Below are 26,193 nucleotides of genomic sequence, written 5' to 3'. Positions count from 1 at the left end.
TTTGCAAAAATTTTGCATTGAAAATTTAGTGAAAAGAAGAAATGATTGTTTCTGTTTGTAAAATCAATGTAAAATTAATGTTATAATCAGAGTATCTCCTTTAAATCCTTATTTCTTAAAAATTTTATGAAAATAATATCAACAATTTTTGTATTTGTTAATTACATTGTTATATATTTTCAAAACTTTTTTCTAAAAAAACACACATTTTTTTTATCAACATGGCACAAAATAATTCTTTTTTCAAACTTAGCGTGATTTGTCCGATAAAAAAACAGTAAATTACGATAATTGCCGCCAATACCAAAGCGGAATCTATATTTTTGTGCCCCAGCTTACCTTGTTTTAGCTGCACAACTATGTAGAGCCGCGGGCGATCGGCTAACTTTCACTGACGACTCGTTAGGCTCGCTACCGCGGTTTCGAGTCTCATTCACAGTCATTCCGCGACTTCGACGGGTCTCGGTACAGGCGGACTGCCCGTATTTCTCTCTCCTTCGGTGGAAAAATCTCGTGCGAGCTGTCAATTGTACGTTCAGTGCCATATCAACGATACGTAGTGGCGCGTTTGCGAATTCTATGTATCGTGCAATCGCTCTTGTAAAGTTGTTTGTGTCTCGCGCGCGGAAGTTTCCCGGACATCCGTGACGCAGTGATATTCGACATCCGACATTTCATCAGGATATTTTTCACGGCGAACTTATCGATTGATGAAAAGAGAAATTCGTTGTAGAGCTATTGCTATCCGCATATGTATAATAGCGGAACTGCCGTGCGCAATATTGAGAGTTACGATCCGCGGATTTCGATTTACGCGTGATTTGATTTAAGCGACTGTGTTGGGCGCGCATGATTTTCAGTCAGCGATGTCATCCGGGGATTGACCGTTTGTTCTCGCGATTGTAATTGCTTTTCGAAATTTAGACGTCGATGTGTGTATGTGTATGTGTGAATGTATGTGTGTGTATGCGTGATTTAGCGGGCAAATCGCGTCGCCTTTTGCATTTAGAGAATCGAAAGATATCATAGATCGGACGAATTAATCAGCAACGCGAGCTCGAGTTTCTAAAGTAGGCTTCGACGACGTTGTTACAATTCGCTGGGGAAAGTTCAACCGTGTTGTTTGCGCAGAGTTTCTTGGAACGGTAGATGAAGGACTCCCGTTACAATTTCGCCGATCTCTTCCGTGATTCCGCGCACTAAAAGTGCATTCGACGATACAAAGAAATCGTCGACTTTCAAGAGTGACTGTGTCGCGCCGGATGAAAGTAAGGCCGGACGTAAGAGGATTCAGCTTTATCACCGTTTAGCGGAGCTCGAAGAAAGTGGAAGTTAACGGAGAGTGAGAGTCTTTTCTCTCTCTCTTTCGAGAAAGAGAGAGAGAGAAGAAACCGCGATCTCGCGTTCCACAGCGATTTGCCGGTTACGTCGATCGCGAATCCAGGGACAGGTATCTGTTTGAACGGTCGCACTTATATAAGTAATCGTTTATATCTTTGAAAATTCAGATTAAGGCAAAAGCAGTTGAGTTCGAAATAAGGCGATCGACTGTACTTATACGTTTACGTAATAGTACGTGATCGTCGAAAGCGGCGGAATCATTGTCGCGAATCGACGTTTGCACGTTTATCCTTTGATGCGATGTGTAATTTCACAGCTGTAATGTATCATTCTCTCGTGACTCTTATGTAACGGAATAATCAACTGGATTTCGGTCTAATTATTAAATTAGAGTATTACCGTTTTTCATTATATAAAAATTTGTTATATTAGATATATTTTAACATGTCGAAAAAATACAAGAAAATTTCTTCTTTCTTTTTCTTATATCCGAATTTATTTTTTAGTTAATAAAATCAATGTGATATTTCATACTTTCAGATGTAATTCCTTATGTACTGCAGTGGATTCGTACATTATTTTAATATACACATGTCTGAGAATCGGTTCGATAACAAATCAATTGATTATCCCTAATCTCTCCAAGAGATTCATCGTATTGAAAAAGTCAACATGGACACGAGTACGGTACGCTTGGTCATATTTGTGAGCATGTTTCTGATTTTTGCCGGCGATTATAGCACATTAATTTCATCGATTTTTGGTAATGCAACGGAGAGGAACGTAACCGATACTGTTGGAGGACCCAAAGCTCAGCTTAAGGGGCCTCATGATAAGATAATCGCCGTCTCGAAAGAAGTCGTTGATAAGAATAACGGTAAGAAAAAGAAAAAAAAAATATATGACCTGAAATTTCCTCACAAATATATTACGTCATCGAAAAATATATAACTTATTAAGGATGTAATCCTCTTATGTTAACGAATTAAAATTAGTTCCTTTGTTTCGCCAAGCAATGCGAGTCGTATAATTTCAGTGCTCATTTCTCAATTATTTTCATGCTACAGTTGCCCTTACTGATATAAGTACGCGAAGCCTATGCATGCCTCGTGTGTCGTCACGTTGTTATCCGAGGGAGGAATTATTTGCCGAGTTTTACTTGTCAGCTCGCGCGCGCGCGCGCGCGCGCGGAGCTAATTACCACTCCGCTAATTAACCGCGCGCTCGTGTATATTAATTATTTGGCAACGTTATTGAGATCCTCACTGCTTACGTTTCATCCGTCTCGCCGTTTATCGGAATTTTACTAACGGAATTTTACTCTCGATTAAAAACCAGTTTTTAATCGAGAAAAAATTGTTGAAAACTAGAATGCGGATAAAATATCGTATATAACATATATTTAAATTCGATCGTAGTGGCCTTCTTTGATGTAACATTGCATAATATGCATTTTTTAATACACGATCATATTTGTGATTATATAATTACAATATGCTGGTGTAATTGCGTGTGATTATTGTGTCATGCTATGCTTATTGCGTGAGATATTTCTTGATTTCTATTTTTTTACAAATTAATAAAATATTTTATAATAACAAGAAAATAATATATAATGCATGCGTGAAAACAAAAAACGGTTTAATCACTTGGATATTCTATTGATAATATATTATATACAACTATAAAATTGTTATCGAATTATCTTTCAGCGTATACAAAGATACAAATGATAGCAAAAATATAATGTTATTAATGCGTTTAACAATTATTATATATTTATTCCAATTCTAATACATTTCGAACAAAATTGAAATATTATTATATTATACGATATTAAAAATTCGAATATTATACAATATCGTATCTTCTCGAAAGTGTCTTCGTTATGTTTCAGAAATCTTTAGAAATTTTTGACGCGTGGGACCTTGGCTTTTAACTTGTCACTTATCATACCAAGATTAAATAAAATCGTTCACAAGAATACGCGCGGTCATTCGAAATAATATTTGCACTCCATTAATCGTTTTGTCAGCTTCTGGAATGATATAGCATGCGCAACGATATAATTGACAATAATGGCTTGATTTCTGCTCCGACAGTTGCCTTACGTCGTGCGAAGATGATGGCGACGATCAAGACCGCTTGCCTGCCAAAGTTGATATGCGAACTCACATCGTCCGTTCACCAAGACCAGCTAAGCGAAATGGAACGATCTCTTTTGAATCTCATAAGGTATTTAAATACCGTTACCTTTTATATTTCTCCTTCTTTTCATCCGTATTGTCAAGAAATAGAGAAAATGGATCTCGATTCATATTAAATATTAAATTTCACTTGCTCGTGTCAACTAGATCATAGAGACGTCTAATTTTTATTGACGTTGCTTGAGAAAAAAATCTAGAATAATCCAGAAGTTCCAACGTCGATTTATTCAATGTATGTGGTAAGACGATAATTTACTTTCATCATCGAGGATCTTGCACTTGGTGCTCTTACTTTCACAACTTTCGATCGACACATTACTGCTAAACGTTTCAAGTGCATCGACCCTGAACACATGCGCAAGATTACTATCGTAAGGAGATATTTCTTAAATTTTGCACACATTCTCGGGAGAGAACTATGAAGAACGTGCTCTTTCATGATATAAGCGGCGATGTTTTTTATTCGAAAGCGTAAACCGATGATTGGTTCCTTCATCGAGGAATGAACGCGCGACAGCGCGTGTACATTTCGTAATTTTCACTCATCAAGGCTGATATGGTAATATCCGCCGCGTGCGTGCCGATAATACTGTAGAATGTTTCGAAAAACGACGGCATGGGCGACCGCGATCCGGAAAATTGGACGCCCGGGATAAATACACGCGCGTATTTTGCAATTTTCGTTTACGATCGTCGGTAAAACGCGGTCGCGTTCCGCCTCTCGTATACACGCGTATACATTCGTTGCGTTATGCGGATAACGCAAAGAATTATACCGCGAATTCGCGCCGTTTTACGTTCTGATTAAAAGCAAAGTTATGTTAAAACGCGCCGTGTCTCCACCGGGAAAATCGGGAAATGCGGTTCCCGTGGAACGCTTTTAAATTCCCGTATTTGCATAGCGTGGAATGTATCGTACGCAGTATACATACTACGGTCGCGCGCGGAACTTTCCAGCGTGAATGTATTAATTACACATTTACATGCGTCGACCCTGTGAACATTGCGTTCGTTCAATTTGTTTGTCAATTGAATGAATGAGCAAAAATCAGGAAGTTCGAAGAATTCCGAGAAAATTAACACATTTTCCCCGCAATACTACAAATTAGAGATTGCTCTCTCTAAAATTAAAACACGTCTCTCGAAACCTATTTCATTCTACAACTAGCGCGATTGCAATTTTTTTGTACTTAGATTAAATACTTTAGATTATTCATACTCAACATGCAAAATGGATTCATTTCGTTAATAGTTATTCATAGCAATTTATCGTCATATTGATGAATATCGTACTATTATAAGAGAATATTCGTCAATGAATTTGTAAGGAATTATAAAATCGCGTAATTCGTACATTACACGTCATTATGAAGTAAGAGTTGCATTGTAAATGTTTTGGAAAGTTTTGCTCGAAAGTAGTCGCGAAAGTTTGTCGGGTCTTACGTAAATCCAGTCCGAAAATGAGACATGCCTCTTGCCATATCTCGCCATCCGACGAGCACTTTCCTTTTCACGCATACTTTCTCCTATACAGCCGGCCGTGATTTCGCATTCGTTTCCGGACTTTGCTTTCTGCAAATATTTTTTGCAATCTATGCAAACGACGACAGGAAATAATGTGTTATTTCCTTAACTTTGATAATATTTTTGTACGGACGAAAAAACATCATTAATCGCCTCTAGCATTTGTCAAAATATTGTTGTCTTTGTTCTAATAATATGTACTTTACATTATTATATATGTTTTCTGTTTAACTTTGATAATATTTTTGTACGGACGAAAAAACATCATTAATCATTCTAATAATATGTACTTTACATTATTATATATGTTTTCTGCTTTGCATGCTATAAGAAGTAAACAAATTACATCATTACATAGAAGTGAACATTTCTATCAATAATTTTTGTCAGTTTTTTTTTCTCATGAAATTGCATGTCATTAATATATCTTCTTAGTTTCTCATTTGTTTTATTTATATCTGCTGAAAAACTCTTATTACACACGCATTTTAGTCTTTCCTTCCTTTAAAGTAATATAATATAAAACAGTTGATGAAAAGATAACTTTAATGTAATCACTTTAATGTAAAAATTAAAGAAACAGCTATATATAGGATATCGTAAACGGAAATGGATAGAGCTTAAGTTTATCTCTCTAAAGCGGCGGGCTCGAATAAAAATCTTATATTTATTACGGCCGTTCACTTCCGTCCGCGTGTTAAACAGAAACGACGTCGACGAACAGTAAAATGAATTGACGCAGAAAAGCGAGTTCCATTAGAAAGTATAATGAACCAAAACGACGGCACTGACTCGATATGTCATGCGTTCTTCTTTTCATTTAAATACATCATTTTTTTTTTTTTATATTGCCCGCTGTCGTTAAAAGTTATACGTATATATAATTATAGTAAAATCAATTCTACAATTTTTATGAAAAGAGGATTAAAAACTTATACACAATAAAAATCTTTTTCTTAAAAATAAAAATTTTACACAAAAAAGACGATGAGGAAGAAAAACATCAGTTCTGTATTAAACTTCTTATAAAAAAAAATTTCTAGGTATATTTTAAGTATAATCAGAGAAATCGAGTAGAGTAAATGTAGCCTGCGTTATCTTTCGCGAGTCTTTATCATCCTCTCTCGGTAAGCATCCTTGAGCGAAAGAGAATCGCTGCGGTTAATGTTCCGGAAGGATCCGAGCTTTATATATTTACTTTTATGCCTGCGTAAACGCACCGGTTCGTTTTGACGGGTCCGATTTTTATCTATGCGGATCGGTCCGGGTTAAACCGATCAAGATAGGCTAAAAAGCCGTTTTGCGTTTATTCCTTATATCCTTATATCTCTTCTTCAAGAGAGTTAGGATGCGGAGTCGTAAAGGGGGAGAAAAGATCTCTTCCTCTTTTTCGAAGAAGGAAGACATCTTCTATGAAAGTCATGCGTGACAAAACTGCTGCGCTTTTGCTATTTCGACAGATCGAACGACTTCTCGAAAAATTCAGCATGATATCTGCTCGATTTCGATGTAATTTGGACGATTTTTCAGGTTGGAAAGATGAAGATAGTCATCAATTCTTGTCATTTCAGAGATGATATCGATTCTTTTACTTCAAGAAAATTTCAAAATTCTGAATTTAAAAAAATCTTCAAAGCGAAAATTGGACAATTTATATTCTGCACGATAATAGTTTATGCTTGAATACTTTTTTACTAATATTTCTACATTATTCTTTTGAAACCTAATGAATTTTAAAGATGACGGAAAAAAATCAAACATGCTTATTTTAAAGTGGAATATTAGCATACATTTGCGAATTTATGACGTTACAGAGATTTAATAGACTCCGTTCATTTTCGATTTGTTTGGGAATGCAAATATGAATATATTGAAATAGAGAAAGTATCCAGAGAAATACGTGGTTTCTGCCGAGTATAACCGGACTTTATAAGCGAATATGTTTACTGACTGCAAGCGATATCGAAAGTAAAAGTCGCCAATATCACCTTGTGCTCGTTCTTATATTAGCGAGTTTGATAGAATCAGGTATTTCGTCATTTCATTCCGTTTTACAGTTTTTTTCGTTTTATTAAAATTCAAAGATAATTAACGATTGCATTATTATGAAACTTAAACTTCATTACATTAATATACCAAAATTGCAAACAACTTTCCCGTCCAATGTAAAAATATAAAAAATTTTGGCATAATTTTAGTGATCTGGTGGAAAAAATTGATTTTACAATTAATGAAATTAATGAACGTTATACTGATGCAAAATTATGACTTGTGATAAAAAATTTATGTTACTAAAAAGTTCCATTGTGTTGCTTTCAGAGATACAAGTTTGAGCACGTTGGCGGAAGTGCCCTCACGGTATCACTTCGCGGCTCATATGGGTCAACTGATTTCCGGTATAGAAGGTCAAGGCTGTCATAACTTTTACCCGACGTGTCCATTGCCAGGTATCAGCGTTCTGAACATGATGAAAAAGGTGCGTTTACGCTGACGAGTCGAAATCGCCGCAATTAATTACTGGACCTGTGATACCGTATGGATATTTTCTTCTCCTTTCGCAGGATCATTAATATCATTGATGATTCAATACGTGTTGAATATTGATCGCATTTTTAACGATTTAAATGTGTGCAAGCGAAAGTCGCTTGCTGAAAAAAAGTGTTAACATTCTGCGATGATAAAAAACTTTTTTTAAAAATCGCAAAAAAAAGATTGTTAAAATACTAAGTTAGTGAGATTATATAAAAAAGATATATTTGAGATAATGTTATTAAAATAACGTCTGACTTATTCAGTGATTAGAAAACTCTTTTGTTAGACTTCATAATTAATTGTATGTGAGTGTGTGTGTGTGTTGAATAGCATTTCTATACAATAACTTATTGTTTGCGAAATTTTTTGTTTTATTGATTCAATCTTTAAAAAAAGAACAAATGTATGCGCTTTTATTGCATCGTGCTATTTATTTATATATTAATATGTATTCATGTGTTTTCCGTTTATAGCTCTTGCATTCACTTTTGATATACGATTATTTTAATTTTATACTGTTGTATTGTATATATACAATATGTGATTGTATATATTCTTGTATTTTTTTAATAAGAGAAATGACAAATAAAAATGATAACCGGAAAAAATTTCTTTTCTTACTATGAAATATTCCCCGAGACTGCTATAAGTTCACTCTATACAATCCTGAAATTGTGCACTTTCACGGAAAGCCTCGGAGAGACGCTTTGCCAAATTATCAGGATCTACTTTCTCTCTCTATACTATATTCTTTATCCTATTCTTTTCTAATACAATGCCGCCGCCATTCCCGATATAATCTGGAAGCCCATAGAGGGAAAACGCGCGAAAATTATTACAATAATCGCCGGCGTCTTTATCGACTCAAACCCGATGCCAACTTCCAGAGTGGACGCTTCCCAACGAGCCGTGCGATCGTAAACGAGATCGTGCCAAGAGTTTCGGTTAGGATTCGGCTCGATGCGCGATGAGGGGAACGGGATGTAACGCCGATGAAACCGCACCATTAACTGCGCCCCTCCTCCCCACCTCCTACCGAAACAGCTGGCGACATTTGGAATACTTGCAAAAAATTATCGCGCGATATCGCGGCTCGAGTCACTATTGGCGTCTCTGCCAACTCTGGCGATTTACAGCTACAATTTTGCTCCTCTCTCGTTACGTGCTTGTTCGTTCAGCGATATGACTGCAATTCTGAGGCGAAAAAGTTCATCAACTTTGCTAAAAATGGCGTATGATACTAAAATCAATTCTTAATTATTATTAATAATTAATTATCAATTTGATATATATAACTGATATATATAAATATATGAAAATTATTGTAATAAAAAAAAATTGCATTTTTGATGCATTTTATCTAATACATTTTGATTGCATTCTGACACGTATTGCATTGTGCATTGCATGCACAATTGATTTCGAGGAGTCTTGACACTTGAAAGTAGGACGAGAGGCAGAAGAGAAAAGAAAAATGTTGACCATAAAGCAATCAGGTAACTGTTATCTACGCGACACACATGGTTTAAAAAATATTTGAAACATTTATCCCGTTCTAATTATTTGCAATAGTACACGTTTCATCAGTATTAGTATTTACTAAATTATATGTATCCGGGTAGACACCCCTGATGATGCCCTGTGTTTACAAGATCTCTTGAGACTTGATATGGAGTAGAGCAAATAACTTTAATCTGACCAATTGCCAGATTATTCATTTTAATCATAAAAGAAATATTTAATCGTACGATTAATTTTTCTAAGGTCACTCTTTCGATTATGGACAATATCTGCGACTCGAGTTATATTTAGGGTTGACTTATCTTTTGATAAGCATACGCAATTGATTACCAGCTCTGCGTTCAAAAAACTTGGATCGGTTAATCGTTCCTGCAAATATTTTAGAAGTATCAACTGAAACTGTTATATTGCACATTCGTCAGACCAATTGGCTGTTGAAATACGCAGCTTTTGCTTCAAAGTTTCGAAAGATATCACATCGTGTTTAAATCAGACAATGGATTTCGCTAGTGACCTTGTTGGGGGCGAAATGTCCGTAAAGAAAACACACTTTCTCGGACGAGGTTTGCAATCTCGATTTGCCGAAAAATTTGGAAATCAGTCACACCATAGATGGCTTCAAAAGAGGCACGTATATCGGCACGTCGACCTTGTCAGAGGTATAAAGGAGGAAAGGAAGGGAAGAGAAGAAAGAAGTTTCATGTCGTGGAGAATCGTCTTTGGGGGAAGACACGAAACCCCTCGTATGGTGTACTAATTGTAAATGTCGTAAGACGAATCTCGAATGTTAGATCGAACGTGCCGCCGACGGGTAGGGGCGATCACTTTCTCTTCGTCGGCACGGCCTCGTGGTGCGTCGAGGAACATTCAGCAACAAGTTTTTACCAAAGCAGTAACACCAGCCGTCGCCGGTCCGTCGGCTGCAACTTCGACCAAATTCACGCGTCGGTGCCAAAGTCACGCGGTACGTTAACGTAGTTGCAGAAGTGCATTCTTGAGAGAGTGAAAACACGAGAACGTATCCATTTCTACATGGTAGAAGTGTAAATATATCTGTTACATAATGGGGATGCTTTGAGGTAAAATAACGATTGATATATATATACGTGGTGGCGCAATTGAATGAATTTACCGTGTGGAGTGCGCGACTCAAGGTTCGTAGATATTCCTTGAAATCGCGTACAGTTTAATTGAAGAGAAACTTTTGTTTTCAAATTAGATGTTTGTAATGCCAAGTGTAATTCACGCACGATGCCTTGTATAGATTATTATTATTATAGCTTTTGTACTTTTATAATAATTATTCGAACTGTAAGAAATAAGCTGAGAAGATAAATCGTGTATTATAAAATTGCAAGATTATTTTTCGCGTGTAAAATATGAAGATCTTTTTCATCTGCAAAAGTAGAGTTTCCCTTTCAAACGGAAGTAATCGAGAGAACTGCGCAATCAATTTAGAATGTTCTCGCGCAACGAATACCGGAAGTTGTTCAATCCCGACGATCTTGTTAGTCAGTTTCATAAGATTGCTTTACGATAATTAATGTCTTAGATTCGCCACATAATGCAATTGCCACGGACATTGTTGCTTCTCGGTTGCTGCTTTCTGGCATTGACGCTCGTGACGGCGGCACCCGTCGGTCAAGAGGAACCATTTTTCGAACTTCCGGTGCACCTGATTGGCTTTCCGATAATTATAGCGAGCGTAAGAATCGCCAATTTCTTCAAGAAGCTCGCTTATATTTTGAATCCAGGTAATACGATCTATCTAGAATTTCTCTTTTATATAATGTGATTTTCATATATGTGAAAACAATATTCTCATATATTAACACACCCGTTTTATATAACGGATCATAGTCAACAATATGAAATATATGCAATAAAAATCACGAAAATAAAAATGGGAAATCGGATTGTAAGAAGAAATATATATATATATATACTTTTTTGTGTACATCCGTATAGTTCAACAGAAAATATCTGCCAGTATTATGGTTCGCTAGGCATAACGAAGAAAAATATATCGTGTATGCGCGCCTTTTCCGCGGTTAGCTCATGTAACACGCAAACCGAATCAGCGAACAGCAAAAGCGAAAGTATTTCTCTTGTTGTGACTTCTCTTTCCAATGAAGTCACACCCTATAAATGACCGTGTAGTTGACTATCTCTTAAATAAATACTCACGCCGAGAAATTGAGAATACCAGAGATCACTATTATTGAACCTAAATCACTTTTTAATCATCAGATATGTGCTAATTTAATACCTAAAACACATTAAATTTTTACGACATTTGAAAGAGCATGATATTTCCATAAAGAAGGAAAGTATTTTACGAGGATTTCTCGATAAATAGTTATCAAAAATCTCGGTAGAATAAAGTCAAATTTGGATGAAATACTTTGTAGATCTTTCAAAGATATTATCTCTTTGAATTCTTAGAGACCTATGTCAGTCGAGTGAAGCGGGCGCACACACATTTCTCTACGCACGACGAAGAGATTTTAGACATTGACCAAGTTGAGAAGAAGCTAGTAACCGAGTTTGGAAATAACGTTTGTATCTACGAAAGGATTTGTGTTGAATATGCAGAACGAATGCTTCGAAGAAAAAATCGGCAACTTGACTGGAGTATTCTTGATTGGGACGAAGTGTTCAGGTACGATATACAATTAACAGCACGATTGTAACTGCTTTCATTTAGCTAATCAGCTAATTTGAATAAGAATTTCGGATGCTTTATAAATATTTAAAAAAAATAAAGATACTTAGAAGAAACTTTTTTTCTTTGTATGATAGCCATAAGCTGTAAAATTGAAGATATATTGTCGAGCTATTCAAAACATTATCGCTACGCAACTCTAATTACGTTACGCAACCGTGACTCTGAAGTTCATGGCTTCAAGAAACAAGTCTATGCCTCGAAAATAGGTTTCACGAATGCATTTCACCTTCATTAAGAAATAATGAAACGAACAAAGTTTTTTATTAACAGATTCGTTGAAGCAGCTTAAAGAGACACTGTCATTTTCCACTTGTGCAATGATACGTAACGATTTCGTGCAATAGCTTATTCGGTTTTGCAAGACTTTATAGCAGTAATGAATTTCTTCAGATGAAGGCAACAAGTGATAGGTTTTCATCATAAAAAGTGCGAAGTCAAATATGCGAAATTGCATAAAAACAGTTTCTTGACGAAACTGAGAAATCAAATTCTTCTTATAAAATATTTTAGAGAACGAACTATCTAACAAAATATTTTGGCGGAAATATTTTGGCGGAAAATTAAATATCTTGACATATATATAATTAAATTTTGAAAGGGTAGTCGTGAATATTAATTTTTTTTTGTTTTACAGTAAATTATTAAAATAGAAACATTCCATTTTCAATTTTGTCACACATTTTGACAGATATGCCGAAAATATCTTTAACCGACAGAATTTGAATCCTCTAATCTCTGTGGCGCCTAATCAATCAATAAGCGATCGACGCGTGTCGTAGAATCGTAGCAGCAATGTCAGAGACTCGATCCACATCTATAGATTCTTAAAAGAAAACATATTCAGAAAGAGATGAGGCCCTCTCCTAATGACGATGAAATATTTTTTCTTTTCCTCACGCATCCATTCGAAGAGATATAAGAGAAATCCCTGCTACCGTTTAGACTCTGCATCCGTTCGCGGAGCTTACGCTAAGTTCAGTTGTAAGTAACGCCGGGAGCAGATAGCCTTTAATGGTTCCACGGGCGACTCTAATGCATCCTGATAACTGTGCCCTCCCCTTCCCCACCTCATCAACGTGCCCTTCCCGATCGTCTTCACTATTGCGTGTCCACAGACAGACCAGCTCTACCATTTTACGATTGCCCTGCTATCCGGGTCCGTGGGTTTGAGGACCTGTCGGCTTATCTTGAACCGCCTAATGCCTCGCGGCGCGAGATAGCGAGCACGTGTCATCGTACCTGTCGACGCACGATGCATCTCTCAGGGCGCGCATTTCGATGCCCGATCTCTTCTCCTCCCCTGCCTCACCTGCGGGCATCTCGCGTAGAAGCGAATGCTCATGGCAAGGAGAGAGATGAGTGCCGGCAGGAAGAGAAGGAGAGCAGATAAATTGGAGATCGAATACTGGCGGCAACTGCCGTCTAGACGGACTTAACCGACCATGGATGAGGGACAAAGCTGTCCCAAAATCATCCCGCTGCGCTTTCTCTGACCAGGCTCGGAAAAACCTGGTCGGTGTTAGAAGGATTGTAAGCGAAATGGCGTCGTTAGAAATTAAGGAATCCATTTGGACGAGATGGCAGAGGTCGCGTAGACAACGACGATGAGGCGATAATGCATCGGTTGTTTTGTATGCAGTTTCGGAGTCGTGATGCGGTTGCGTAAAAAAGATACACACATACATACACACGCACTTAAACACGGCAATTTTCTATGTAACTTAGACTCTCCGTTTCAATATTTTTTTAAGTATAATATATTATTTTGAATTCTACATGAAATATAAAATTATCAATAATAAAATTCTAAAGGCTCACAATGTTAAATAACAATAATATTATAGAGGGCTAATAGGAGCCGTGCGCAATATAGAGGACGCAAAATAAATCTAAAGATTAAAATTAATAATTCAATATATAAACGTTTCGGTCCATCTTCTGGCCATCTTCGGTATAAATTTAAAAAAATGTCAAAAGTCATCCATAAGTCACAAATAAAAGAAAAGGTCAAGAGCGCATGATTGACGTAAGGTTAAACTCCGAATTTGACGATTCTTGACCTTTTCTTTTAATTGTGACTTATGGATGACTTTTGACATTTTTTTAAATTTATACCGAAGATGGCCAGAAGATGGACCGAAACGTTTATATATTGAATTATTAATTTTAATCTTTAGATTTATTTTGCGTCCTCTATCTTGCGCACGGCTCCTATTAGCCCTCTATAATATTATTGTTATATAAAATTATCATTTTGTGTTATTATAATTTTACAGCGAGTACAAGTCATCGTCCAATTTGACAAAGGAAAATTATTTGCTGAGTATCTTCCTGGGCAACATTATTAGCAGTCCAAAGTTATGTCATTCATTAGCGGAAAGAGGAAGAGGCTGCGACAATGGCACCTTATCTGATTAGTTAAATGTACAACGTGCGATTTGAGCGTTTGTGTTGATTTGTAAAGAATGCCATGAATTAGATTAATATATTGTTATTATAAAATTAATTATAAAATACTATTTGTATAAGATAACGATATACATTTTTGTTGTGTATAATTATAATTGTTTATGTTAATTGTTCAAAACAAGGATATATGTATTCCTTTTCTCATTTTATATTAAATTATTTCTATTATTGTGTGTAAACTAACAAACATCTGCATATAGATTGATAGGTATAGCATATTATATCAAAGAGGATATGTAAGAAACGTGATTATTGCAAATATTAAATTATTTTAGTATAATTATTGTGCGAATTTAAATACGTCTTACGTATTGAACATTTCAGTCTCACGCTTTATTTCTCCGAGATGCACTATACATTCGTGACATAAATAGCTTCCATCAATGTATCACGTATACGTGATACGTCGTTATATACACTCCGTTGTTATTCTGCGAAAATAAACCGTTTGACATTTAAGGGACCACGTATACTTTGAATCTGCTTATTTTCGAAGAGCTCTTGCGAAAACTGTGCCATTTCATGCGGGACGTTTTACCCGTACGTCTACTCACGCACACATATATATACGCAATAAATGCGAAAGCGTACATGTACAGAGTGAGAGTTGCTTATAGTGACGTTACTACCAACCCACGTCTTTCCGACCAAACGGTTAAACGAGGATCAGCTTCAAAGAAAGTTTCAGTTGGTACAAAACCTAGAGAGGTGACTGTTCCGCATTAAGAAAATATATAAATAGCGTTGTTAAATAGAATCGTCTTGTAAATAGAAAATCAGAATAGATCAACAGTCGCGATTGTAAAGTTAAGCGCAAACAAATTTCTCGTAAATTGGTGCATTGTATGTATTTATAATGTGTTAAGAAGGCATCATTATTACAACGATGTAATATAATGTGATATTAGAGATTTCAATATATTGAATATTATATTTAACAGTGTGTTTGTGTTTGTATACGTGTAAGAAGAGAGTTATCAAACTTTGACAGATCAATTAAAGATCTGTATTTATAAAAAATAAAGGAAATTCACAGTTTTTTATTTTGCAAAATGATAAGTAAATTTATCTTTGTTTGGTGCCTTTTACATCTCGAAGCTCACGTTGGATATTCATCACAATATTCCGAAAAATCACCTGACAATACTCGGTGTATTCTTGATGTCTCTCAGAAGATTTATAACGTAACAGATTTATTACGGTAAATATAATATTCTGATAAAAAATATTATTGTTAAATTATATTAATTGTTAAATATTAATAATAATTAATTTATATTAATTACACATATAGATGCATGAATCAATTTGCAATGAATCTTTCGATTCAAAATAATGATCGATTATTAAAGCAAACGAGTCGATCAGACTCGTTAGCTTACAGAGAAACTCCATATAAATTTCCTTATGGAAATATCATTTTAAATCTACTTAATAATGAAGTGCCATCGGTAAGTATAGCTTTCGTATTCTCTCTCGCTTTCTCTCTTCTCTCTTGATTATATTCTATAACAAAATTTATTATTATTACTTATTAACATGCTCTGAAAATATCTCGTAGATAAATCAAGATTTTCCGTTGGATCCTACTACCAGTAATTATCAATTAAATTATCCAAGTGTACCAAATGAATCTTTCAACCAGTTTGGCGGGCTTGGAATAAATCTTTTTAATGCTCTGTCATCAATCTCCCGCTACGACGATCTAAAGTGCGTGTCCAGAATACTCTGCGAAGTAGCAAGTGGAAAGCCACCGGGAAGATATAAACAGGCATCGACGGGAAATGATAAACATTATTTGGGGGAATTTGGACGAAATGTTTTCTCTCAGTGCGTGTATTTTCATGAAATATAATATATAGAGAAACACGAATTTTGCAAAATGAGATACGATAATAATATAATTTCGCGTATTACAAATGTGAAAATTAAATAGGTGAAATCATTATATGTAGCTTCTCATTATATTTTCAGTTGGCTCGTAGGAACGGAAGCGTCTCCCATATTGAGTTTCGCTCGAGCTGCCGTGCTGGGCTACAGCAGCAATGGAAATCCGGCTATGTGTTACCGCGCGTTTCCTAGATGTCCGCGTAATCCCGACAAACTGGTGCATTATCTAAACAATCACAATGGCGGATTTTTCCGCTTCTTCAGCAGAAGCGAATACGGCAGTTTACCTCAATCGTCTTACGTTTCACGAGGTAAAGATAGTACCATGGATTTATCACGGACGACGTTTAAATTTAAGGTTTTGTATGCATTAAATAGCTTGTTTTTCTCGACAACAAAGGTAAGCTGGACTTCCTTGGTGAAAAAAGACAAAAAGGCTTGCCCCCGGGGATTGCCGGAGCGGAGGCCGATCGCACCGGAACAGGCAAATTAAAGTTCGGCAGTACCGTTTTGACTGCTCATGACTATGGAAAAAACTTCTTCTCAAAGGATAATACGCTGGAGAGCACAGGACGAGTGGTGTTCTCGAAACACGAGGAGTCTTTCGGAGACGAAAACGATCGTTTATTGGAAAACAAGTTTTCTGAATTCTTGTCACACTTACAAAGCTCTGATGCGAACACGTTTTCGCAAGATCCTATTCCGTTCTTTCCTCAGGTAATATTTTTGTTCAGGTAGTAAATAAGAGTAAGATTAAAAATTACTCAAGTTATAATAATATTTGCAAACAAAATCTTTTGCGATCAAAAAGTTTTCATTGATAAGCGATGTATAGCGCGTAATAATTTCTAAAATTAATGAATATCGCGTTATATCTAAAATTATATTTGTGGAATATTTTTTCAGGAATCAGAGGAGCAAGGTGTCCGTGTATTCCGTTTTACTCCTGAAATTCTAGTCTCGAAACCCCGCAGTGCGTTCCGTTTTCCGCATTAATAATTGATCCTTTTTTGGATAAAATGATATTCACTGACAATGACATTCCTTTAAATTCTCATATATATATATAAAAAATGATATTGACATTTTAACTATCAAAATAATCGATGTTACATAAAATGGAAAAAAGAATTAATAAATTAATTTCATCACTAATGTTTAATATATATTTTGACCGATGTCTATAAAAATTAATAAATATGTGTTGTTTTATAAATATTGTGTGTATACTTTAAATCTCATATTATATACCTTTCACATTCGCCTGAGATTCGGCAGCCCGAATGGCTCGTAACCAAACGCGTTCACATAAATGAGGGGACAAGTTATTTAATTTAAACAAGTCGTTTAATCTTTTTTTTACACTATTCATTCTTTCAATATTACACAGTTATACACTCTTTTTATCCATTACATCACGGCATCGATGTGCATGGCAAGCAGAATTTAGAAATTGTAGACTCAGCTGGAAATTCAATTTTGATGTCGATAGGCAAGCATCGACCATTCTACGTGCGAAAGCATATGCTATCCTCGCTGATGCAAGGGATTCTCTTTATTCGCCTACCTCACCTTTTCTCATAATAGATGATTTTATATCTTTCTAAAACATATCCGATACAATATATGTATAAATTTAAAGTTAATAATGATATTAGATATAAAATTAATATTTATTGGATTTTTGCTATAATTTTTTATTCTCACACTGTTGCTTTGCTCAAAATTTTAATTTGATACTTTAAATACTTATCTACATCTTGTAACATCATGTAATGATATAAAGCAAAATTATATAGAATTTTTGAAATTGCAAATTATTCTCTTGATATCTTTACATCTACGCGAGAACTTTTCTTCACGGAATACAGTTGCCGGAAGATTCTTTGCTAAGTCTATATTGATGTGCAATCATCCTTGAGCGTAATAATTTTCGATCATGAATTTTGTGCTCGACAGATGATCGTACACGCCTTTCAAGAGTCTTCCCATTCATGTAGGGTATTACTCCCTGACTCACGTTTTTTTTTCCTCACGTCTCATGTGATGATAGCAATATCTTGCGTTTCTTATATGTGCTTGCGTGCGTGCGTGCAGAAAAGTGCAAACTAATATGAAATATATGTATATAAGTATATGTGTATAAGTCTTGATTAAAAATTATATATATATGTATATATTGTATTATAGTATTTTACCTAGATTATTTTACACATAAATTCATTATATAACTTGCGACAATAACATTTCAGATCTTGGTATTTACAAACAATATGTGCGTCCGAAAAGTTTAAAATAATTAAATAAAGATACTTGAATTAAAAATATTTGTTGAATATTAAAAAATTACTTTAAACAATAATCTGTCGCAAAATTTTTTCTAAGGAAAGAAAGAATGGATTCTAAAAAATTTATCTTTTGTAAAAAAATTCGTTATTAAAATAAAAAAAGTATTTACGTACAATGTATCGTCGTTTATCTGTTTGCGGTGTGAAACGTTTGACACGCAGCTGTAAAATTCACGTATGACTTTCTCCAAATAGCGGCTCACCGCTCGGTGACGTTGTAGAAATGGAACGCGCAACGTCGAAAAAGCGGCGGACAACGTGTAATTATTTTATCCTTTCTGGCGTGTAATTTGGGGCGTGCACCGCGTTCATGGACTCGACGCAGGCGGGGGATGTGGAAACGGCCGAGTCCACGGCAATGCCGTAGCCTAAAGGGGCGTGTGCCCCGGACAGGGCCAAGTGGGGTGCAACTGACAGCGGAAGACAATTAGCCTTCTGATACATCCAATGTCGCGTGATACGCTTCGCGATCTACGTAGGAACTTTACAAAGATTCGTTTCACGCATCGTGACACGCGGAACAAAGTGTTTTACGGGGAACACACTCTGCAATGGAGACCGTTGATTTATAATCCGCTGCGTGAGGTCTAATACGGCTTTGTGAAATTATGTAATGTTAATTGATCCGTGAATATATTATATTTTTTTACCTTTTGTATTTTACGTAATATTTTTAACAATTTCGATAAAACCATTTAATTTAATGTATTATATTTAATTCACGATTTATATCATAATTAAATTAAATTTTTAAATTGGAAGAGATGATGGATTGTCGACGCTACTGAATGCCAAAGCGAATAGAGCCTGTCGTAACAGGATTAGCATCGCGCGAGAGTGCAACGAGAATGCGATCCAATGGTGACGTCGTCGTCTATGCTTACCGCTGTGCCATAATCTCGCTCTATTAGTGCGGTATTATTTTCGTCGTAGACATCAAAGAGGATTTCCCGTAGGCCTATTGTATCGCGGCGATAATTCCTCGTTATTAGCAGCGCCAACGTCGTCGGGGCGTTGGTCTCATGTCGGCTTACCACACCCCAAGTGCCGAAACAAATCCTCCCGAATTGGTGGCTGGCCGATGCAAAGGAGCTTCTACGTACGACGTAGAGCTCAGCCGTTTCAACAAAGGATCTGCCGCGCGATTGTGGCGGCTAATCCCCGTGAAAAATGCGCTGCAGGTAGAATTCACCATCGTCGACGACCAGGTGAGGAACCTATCGCGCATCGGGGAAGAAGCGGAGCTTTTCCGAAGCGAAGGGTGGATTAATAAGATATCCTTGATGAGATCTCCGAACAATCAACTCGGAAAGTGAAATTTGCGACGAATCTCTGAATTCGAGATAAACTCGAGTATCATGGCTAACAATTGAGGAAGTAATTTGGAGAAAAAAATAAAAGTATTCATATTAATAAAATTTAAAGAATATAGAAATAATGGATATTTTACAATTATATTTTTCTTGACACTATTTCATTAAATAGTATAGTTTATGTTCTAATGGATTTAATTCTAATAAAAAAGAGATTCTAGTTCTCGCGCAAGATATATACATGTGGAATACAATCAAGATTCACTAAATCAAACCCTGCTAAGCAGCTTTAACGGTGCGCGATCTAATCAGGCTCTGCAGTAGCTACTACATCCAAGTTGGGCAGAAAATAAGACATAAATTCTCGAATACACCCTCACCCCCACATGCAACCATAAAACACCGTCGCGACCTTATTTAGTCGTATATTTTTCCCCACGAACGATTCACAATGCCTCAATATCTTACCGTCGCAATATACCACGGACTATCCTTTTCTTCTCGATAGACTTTTCAATTCGGAGTGCCGAATCTTTGTCACCGAGGACCGAAGGACGCCAATTCGTCTGCACAAAAGAACCGCGGTGGAATCACCCGTTGAAAACGGGATTCCCCATCCGCCTCCCGTCCACCCTCGGCCGCTTGATGGACAGAATAATTCGGTGAGAATGAAAATTCATGTCCTTCGGCGATCCTTCCCTCCGCGGTCTCGCGTTTGGGGTCCCCGAAAATCCGTGAAATTCTGACGCGCTGGTCAAACCGCCGGATAAGTGGGTATCTCTGCCGGTACAAAGGAAAAGATACCCTCCACCTTCTGCTATCACAGTTCGCCAGATTTCCCTTATCCCTCGCGGAGACGCGGTGCCAATTGTCGAAGGGACGAACGGTCAATCGGTGATAAATATAGAGATACGCATAGTATTACGTTTTAAAATACTTATTTCATAAAGAAATTTTTTTTCACGCCATAAGCTCTCTAGAAAATAATAACGTGCGCATAAAAAAAGTTATAATCGTGATTAAAATCTTTTTATATTCGCTCCGTATCTTCTTGCGCGTATTATGGAGAGATTATGGATCTTTTTAAAAATATTTTTACGAATTTTCGTGGCGGCGTCCATTAGAAGATTATGAAACGTTAACCCTCTATTCGCGATGCACAAAACCACCCACGGTCCCTGCACGGTCGATCCTCCCACGTCTTTAAAAAAGACCACTTTATTCGGCAGATCAGTTTTCAAATCGTTCATAAATAATGAATCTGGCTGCGGGTAGCACCGTGCAACGTCAGTCAGCTACGCTGATTGCAGCATTGAAGACACGTGTCGCGGATCAATCGTCGGACGCGTGTCAGTATTTTCGTATCATCGCCGAAGGGTGCCTGTTACTCGTTTCTTTCTCTCTTTTTCTATCCTCCTCTCTACTACCTTTTATCCCGTCAATTCCCTTCCTTCTCCTTCATTCGGCTGCTTCCTTCTTCTTTTATGTCGTCGCCCCTACTGCTTCAAGTTTGCACGCAAAGCCAAACGAGTGTCGCAGGGAAAGCCAAACGACGCGTAGAGGATCGGTTCTTTTTTTTTTTTTTAAACGACCAGACGACGTTTTAATGCGGCCGGGATTATGCGGCTGGACTGACTTCGGATTTTGCTCGAGATCGTCGCGGATAAGGGACGTGCAAACAGAACTTTAAGAACGCCCCTTGGCACGTCACGTCGATCGCTTGTCAGCTGCCGGGATTTGGCGGTTTTTTAATTAAAAGTGCTGGCGGAGCTTATAGATAGCGGCTGGGAACGTGTACAGCTAGTATAAAGTAAAGTGTGAAAATTATATTTAAAATACAATATATGTATATGTATAGCAATCTAACATGTAAATCCCAAAATTCAAATATTCCTCTTCTTATGATTGCATAACCAAATACTGTTGATGAGAATCCTATAAAACTATCTATCGAAGCAATGCACCAAGCAATGAAATCTACGCGGTGCGTCATAACTCCTTCGCGAAGCAAATTATCGCGACGTGCTCGGCGAGAGAAATGCGAGTGAAGAAGTGGCTGATACGTTCCAGGAAGAAGTTAGATGCGCTGGAAGCTTGAAGGTGAACAGAAAAAGAGAAGGAGAGAGAGAGAGAGAGAGAGAGAGGGGGAAGAAAGACGATGAGTGAAAGACGTCGAGCTAACCCCGACTAACGCGGATAATACTTTGTAAGTGGCGGTTCGTAGCCCCGAGGGCTGTGGCAGTCTTCATAGAGCATCGTCTTCGAGACGTTTTAGGCTCTGCTCGATTAGATGTTCGTTCCACCTCGCCGAGCTAATTTGTCTTCGAGGACGTTACGTCGGACGTACTACGTTCGGGGAGGGAGGGTGGGGGGGGGGGCTTTGTATACAGCTAGTCTCGCAAATTTTTTTTCGACTTGCCATCGAGCAGCCTTCTTCGAAGCTATAGTGGAATGAAGGTTCGCGCACGAGTAAAAAGCCATAAATGTGCCGTTATGTCAAGAAGTCGCGGGATAAAAACACACGAGGATTGTAAAAGCGGATCGTAATTTTGTTTGAAGAAACAGTGTATGTGTGTGTTTATTCCATGGTGGAAATAATTTCACAGCACTTGTTCCCCACGTAGCAGTGCCTACAAATAACAGCGTACTTTATTGAAATTGCAAACGCGCGCACGTTATCATATAGATAGCAGAAAATATAGTTTCTTAATTTAAACGTCAAATTTAATTGAAAAAATTTTGTGTTTAAACTACTTGCATCGTATCGAAAGAAAATTGATTCTAGATTAAGTTTTAAGTGCACGAGAGACGATATTATGTAGGATATCCGGTATAAAGAATTGAACACAGAAAGTGATAGTGGCTTTTCATAATACAATCGAGATATTGTTTACATTATAATACTACTGTGTGCGTATATAAAACACGTTATATCCATCAAAGTCTAAAACAGAATAACGGTGCTGTCACGATGGAAATTATTACTTTGCAAAGAAGTCAAATATAATTATATCATACGTATCGGCGTAAAAAACCGTACGGGACTGTCGTTATGTCAATGATATAATTTCTGCAAACACAACAGAGAGAAGGCAGCGGCGACGTATGATTATTGCGTCGGTTCGTGTGTGGGTGAGTCGCGAAACGCCACCCTTAATGTCTCTCCACGGCGAGAGCGGTATTTGCTCGCTTTCCGAGTATTTGATATTCGTAATGCGCATGAATCATGGGCCGGGAGGCACCGCTCGCTCGCCCGAGATGTGATTATACGGTGTCAGTGACGTATACGCGCAAGGAGCCCCGCACTTTGTACACGGCGGCGTGTATTATTAAGCCGACAATACGTTGGGGTTGCTGCGGCTGGCCGATGGGGTCGAAATTCGACTCCCATGCATCATAATGGAGAGACGCGTGCGGGGTCGGACTGCCATTTAAAAAGTGCTATAATTATACGGACCTCCGCGCTCTCTTCCTTCCCCTCTCTTCCTCTTCCCCTCTAGTCGATCGCGGGAGAAAAATCGGGGCGAGATCTGTCGCCTCGAAAAATCACATTTTCGGCTGCGATTAAATCGTTTAACCAATTCTCATCTCAAATACGTAACTGCAATGATATATTTGCAAATGTATTATATGAGCCTCTCAGAAGCCAAACTGAATTTATCTTCACGTTTTGTAAATTTTTTAATTTCGGTACTAGAGCACTAATCATGTGATCTTTAATTAATTTGGCTCATCTGATTAGTTTGATTTCTGAGGGACTCATATAATACATTTGCGAAGATGTATAATTTTATATATTGTATATACATAATTGTGTATATTCTTAAAAATAAAAATATAATTTATAGAATATAAATATTATTAGAATATAAATTATTAGAATTAAGTATTATTTACACGAGTTTTAGCCGTCATACGCGCGAGAGACCTCTTTATTACATTATAATATTATCTTTTTTCTCAGATCTTTTTTAAAGCTTCGAAACGTGAAACTCATCGCTATTACACATACATTTGCTTCTAATAAAGAGGCACATGCCAAACCTGCAGCGGCCTGTAATTATAGACTTCACGCCACCGATCGTTCTCCAGTCGTTCTTTTCAGGGCAAATTAACGATTGTTAGCCTTTCACCCCTGCGGTCGTTTTCTGTGTACATTTCACATCGCACGATTATAATGCCGTTTTTACTTCCGCGGAACGTAATTGCGATTCTTGATGTACGTTGCTTGCTGTATACAAGTTCTGCCGTTTAAATTCCATTAACTTACCGTTCGCAAAGTTTCAAAAAAAGCTACGTAACCAGATGAAAATTCGACCATAACTAATGTAGGATATATGAATTAAATATCTTATAAATATTTTATATTATCATTCAATATATTACTTCTCATATTGTCACCACACAACATGTAAGCATTCAATTTAGTATATACGAGATAGGAAAAATCGGTTAAGTCGCTTATAAATAATGAAGGCAAAATGCATTTACTGATAAATCATTTCTTTGTGAAAATGTGATAAATAATAAATATATTGTTTTAATTAATACATGCCATATGTTAAGATAGAGAGATTAGAATACATATAAAAAAGTACATTTCTTAAAAATATATATTATATTAAACGTGTTGTCATTTTTTCAAATGTAATAAAATCAATATCTTGCATGAGTAAACACGATATTTTCTTCCTTCTCTTCTTGTTACAAGCATAATGATATCAGTTATTTTCTCATTTTCAAAGTTTTAATGCACTTATTAATTCAGATACATACGTACACACATTACGTGTTGCGATAACATTAGTTGATCGAGACTAAACTCTTCTCGCAAGATGACTACGACGAATTAACTAGCGGCTAATCGCTTAGCGAGAATAATATAGCTTGTCGTCAAAACGTGCTAGCTGATAACACAGTGTTTCTCAAACCGTATCTCATCAAAGAAATCTGAAAGTTTCTGTATGAGACATAATGTACATTTCGAAAATACTAACATTGTCTTCCAAAAAAAAATATTTTTACATAATTTCCAATTACCTGCGTGCAAATATAAACAACGCGTTTTTGCTAATTTGCAAATGATCCCGAAGCAAGGACATATTACTTTAAAATAGAGATATGGAGATTCTTCGCGAAAATTGAAAATAACATAACCCTGGCAGTAGGAAAGATTAAGAAGAAATTCGTTTCGCGATTTTCGCAACGAAATTGCTTTGGGAGACACTGCCACAGCGTGCGGCTCGAATGACAAACGCGCACGAGTCTCTCTCTCTCTCTCTCTCTCTCTCTCTCTCTCTCTCTCTGGCGCTGCAAATAAGCCGATTATCCCTCTATCGTCTCTCGTAGCAGCACGCGACTATATTCCGTTTCATCTCCGTCGGCCGAGCCGGTCGGTCGACGAAGTCACTTAATTATCAAACGGCGTTAATTATCGGTACTCGATACGCTGGCGATTAGATTCCGGGTACGACTATTTCGCAAGGCTCGCCGCAAAGCCGAGCGTCGTAATTATACTCTGTATATCCAGGACCAGCGTTTTGCGTGCTGCTGCACGCACGAGCGTGAACGTCTTCGAGCGCGCGGCCTTTCGAAGCGTAAACAATCGAGATACCGATCGCGAGGAGCATGGACTGATAATCACCGCGCTTTAATTATTATGTCCGCGTTGCGTAAGAGATATATCTTACTCCCCGGGAGCGGTGCTTAATTAATACCGCGTTTTGCCATTGGAAGAATCGGGTTAAGTAGTGGTATCGGAAGCGGGGTAATCTGTAATTATCATCCCCCTGAGTGCAACCGAGAAAACATTGCAAGACACGATGTCAATCGCGTCGATTTCTTTCGGTGTACGAGATTTCTCACAATTGGCATTTTTCATAAATAAATTCTTTAATTTTGCATTGAAAGTTGAACTCAGAAAAATGATGTTTAAACAATAACCGGTTGTGCCTTACAAAATATTTTATTGTGATTAATGAATATGTCGAATAGAGATACACACTTCCTTATTTCACTACATTTATTTAAGAAGAAAAAAAAATCGATACTCAAGCGATTGTAACGGTGCGCACGTTAATACACTCGCGGACAGGATAATGATGAATGCATCAATTTCAGCGTATCGAAGGAGAAAACAATAAATTATGTTTCGCTTATCGGTCTTATTACGAAAGCGAATGATTCTTGTTCTCTCTTGCTCGCTCGGAAGGTGGTTAATTAATTCCCGGCTGCACATTTACGAACTTGAAACGTAATATAAAGCCCTGGGGCGCTTGATACGATCTAGGAAGAGAAATTATTAGCTTCCTAGAAATTCA

At 37.0% G+C, this 26,193-nt stretch overlaps 3 protein-coding genes across 6 annotated transcripts; all 3 read left to right on the top strand.

The window, feature by feature from the left end:
• The first annotated feature begins 409 nt into the window (after positions 1-409).
• LOC115235000 lies at positions 410-8,283 on the top strand. Of its 4 annotated transcripts, none has more exons than XM_029806470.1 (5): positions 410-529; positions 1,132-1,450; positions 1,882-2,218; positions 3,444-3,576; positions 7,392-7,723. In XM_029806470.1, the coding sequence occupies exons 3-5, from the start codon at positions 2,014-2,016 to the stop codon at positions 7,561-7,563; spliced, it is 510 nt and encodes a 169-aa protein (XP_029662330.1). In that variant the 5' UTR covers positions 410-529; positions 1,132-1,450; positions 1,882-2,013; the 3' UTR covers positions 7,564-7,723. The 4 variants fall into 4 exon arrangements, with proteins under 4 accessions (XP_029662330.1, XP_029662332.1, XP_029662333.1 ...); XM_029806471.1 differs by having other exon boundaries at positions 475-529; positions 1,244-1,450; XM_029806472.1 differs by lacking the exon at positions 1,132-1,450 and having other exon boundaries at positions 432-529.
• A 2,400-nt stretch (positions 8,284-10,683) lies between these two features.
• Positions 10,684-14,271, top strand: LOC115235076. Its single transcript, XM_029806622.1, has 3 exons — positions 10,684-10,879; positions 11,571-11,787; positions 14,130-14,271. Exons 1-3 carry the CDS (start codon positions 10,690-10,692, stop codon positions 14,269-14,271), a joined length of 549 nt encoding a protein of 182 aa, XP_029662482.1. The 5' UTR covers positions 10,684-10,689.
• Positions 14,272-15,026: 755 nt separating this feature from the next.
• On the top strand, positions 15,027-17,232 carry LOC115234961. Its single transcript, XM_029806401.1, has 6 exons — positions 15,027-15,523; positions 15,617-15,773; positions 15,884-16,152; positions 16,297-16,523; positions 16,613-16,929; positions 17,119-17,232. Exons 1-6 carry the CDS (start codon positions 15,375-15,377, stop codon positions 17,206-17,208), a joined length of 1,209 nt encoding a protein of 402 aa, XP_029662261.1. The 5' UTR covers positions 15,027-15,374; the 3' UTR covers positions 17,209-17,232.
• The last annotated feature ends 8,961 nt before the right edge of the window (positions 17,233-26,193 follow it).

The sequence above is a fragment of the Formica exsecta genome, unplaced genomic scaffold (assembly GCF_003651465.1).
Source record: "Formica exsecta isolate Colony F162 unplaced genomic scaffold, ASM365146v1 scaffold21, whole genome shotgun sequence".
NCBI classification, from domain to species: Eukaryota; Metazoa; Arthropoda; class Insecta; order Hymenoptera; family Formicidae; genus Formica; species Formica exsecta.
This window is presented reverse-complemented; position numbering and strand designations above follow the sequence as displayed.

What these genes read in the sequence shown, in the direction of transcription:
- LOC115235000 (XM_029806473.1), top strand. Translation starts at nt 2,014, where the DNA reads ATGGACACGAGTACGGTACGCTTGGTCATATTTGTGAGCATGTTTCTG. An exon ending in AGTCGTTGATAAGAATAACG is followed by an intron (nt 2,219 to 3,443) that starts GTAAGAAAAAGA and finishes CTGCTCCGACAG; the next exon opens with TTGCCTTACGTCGTGCGAAG. An exon ending in TCTCTTTTGAATCTCATAAG is followed by an intron (nt 3,577 to 7,391) that starts GTATTTAAATAC and finishes TGTTGCTTTCAG; the next exon opens with AGATACAAGTTTGAGCACGT.
- LOC115235076 (XM_029806622.1), top strand. Translation starts at nt 10,690, where the DNA reads ATGCAATTGCCACGGACATTGTTGCTTCTCGGTTGCTGCTTTCTGGCA. An exon ending in CGCTTATATTTTGAATCCAG is followed by an intron (nt 10,880 to 11,570) that starts GTAATACGATCT and finishes TTGAATTCTTAG; the next exon opens with AGACCTATGTCAGTCGAGTG. An exon ending in GATTGGGACGAAGTGTTCAG is followed by an intron (nt 11,788 to 14,129) that starts GTACGATATACA and finishes ATAATTTTACAG; the next exon opens with CGAGTACAAGTCATCGTCCA.
- LOC115234961 (XM_029806401.1), top strand. Translation starts at nt 15,375, where the DNA reads ATGATAAGTAAATTTATCTTTGTTTGGTGCCTTTTACATCTCGAAGCT. An exon ending in AACGTAACAGATTTATTACG is followed by an intron (nt 15,524 to 15,616) that starts GTAAATATAATA and finishes TTACACATATAG; the next exon opens with ATGCATGAATCAATTTGCAA. An exon ending in GGACGAAATGTTTTCTCTCA is followed by an intron (nt 16,153 to 16,296) that starts GTGCGTGTATTT and finishes TTATATTTTCAG; the next exon opens with TTGGCTCGTAGGAACGGAAG.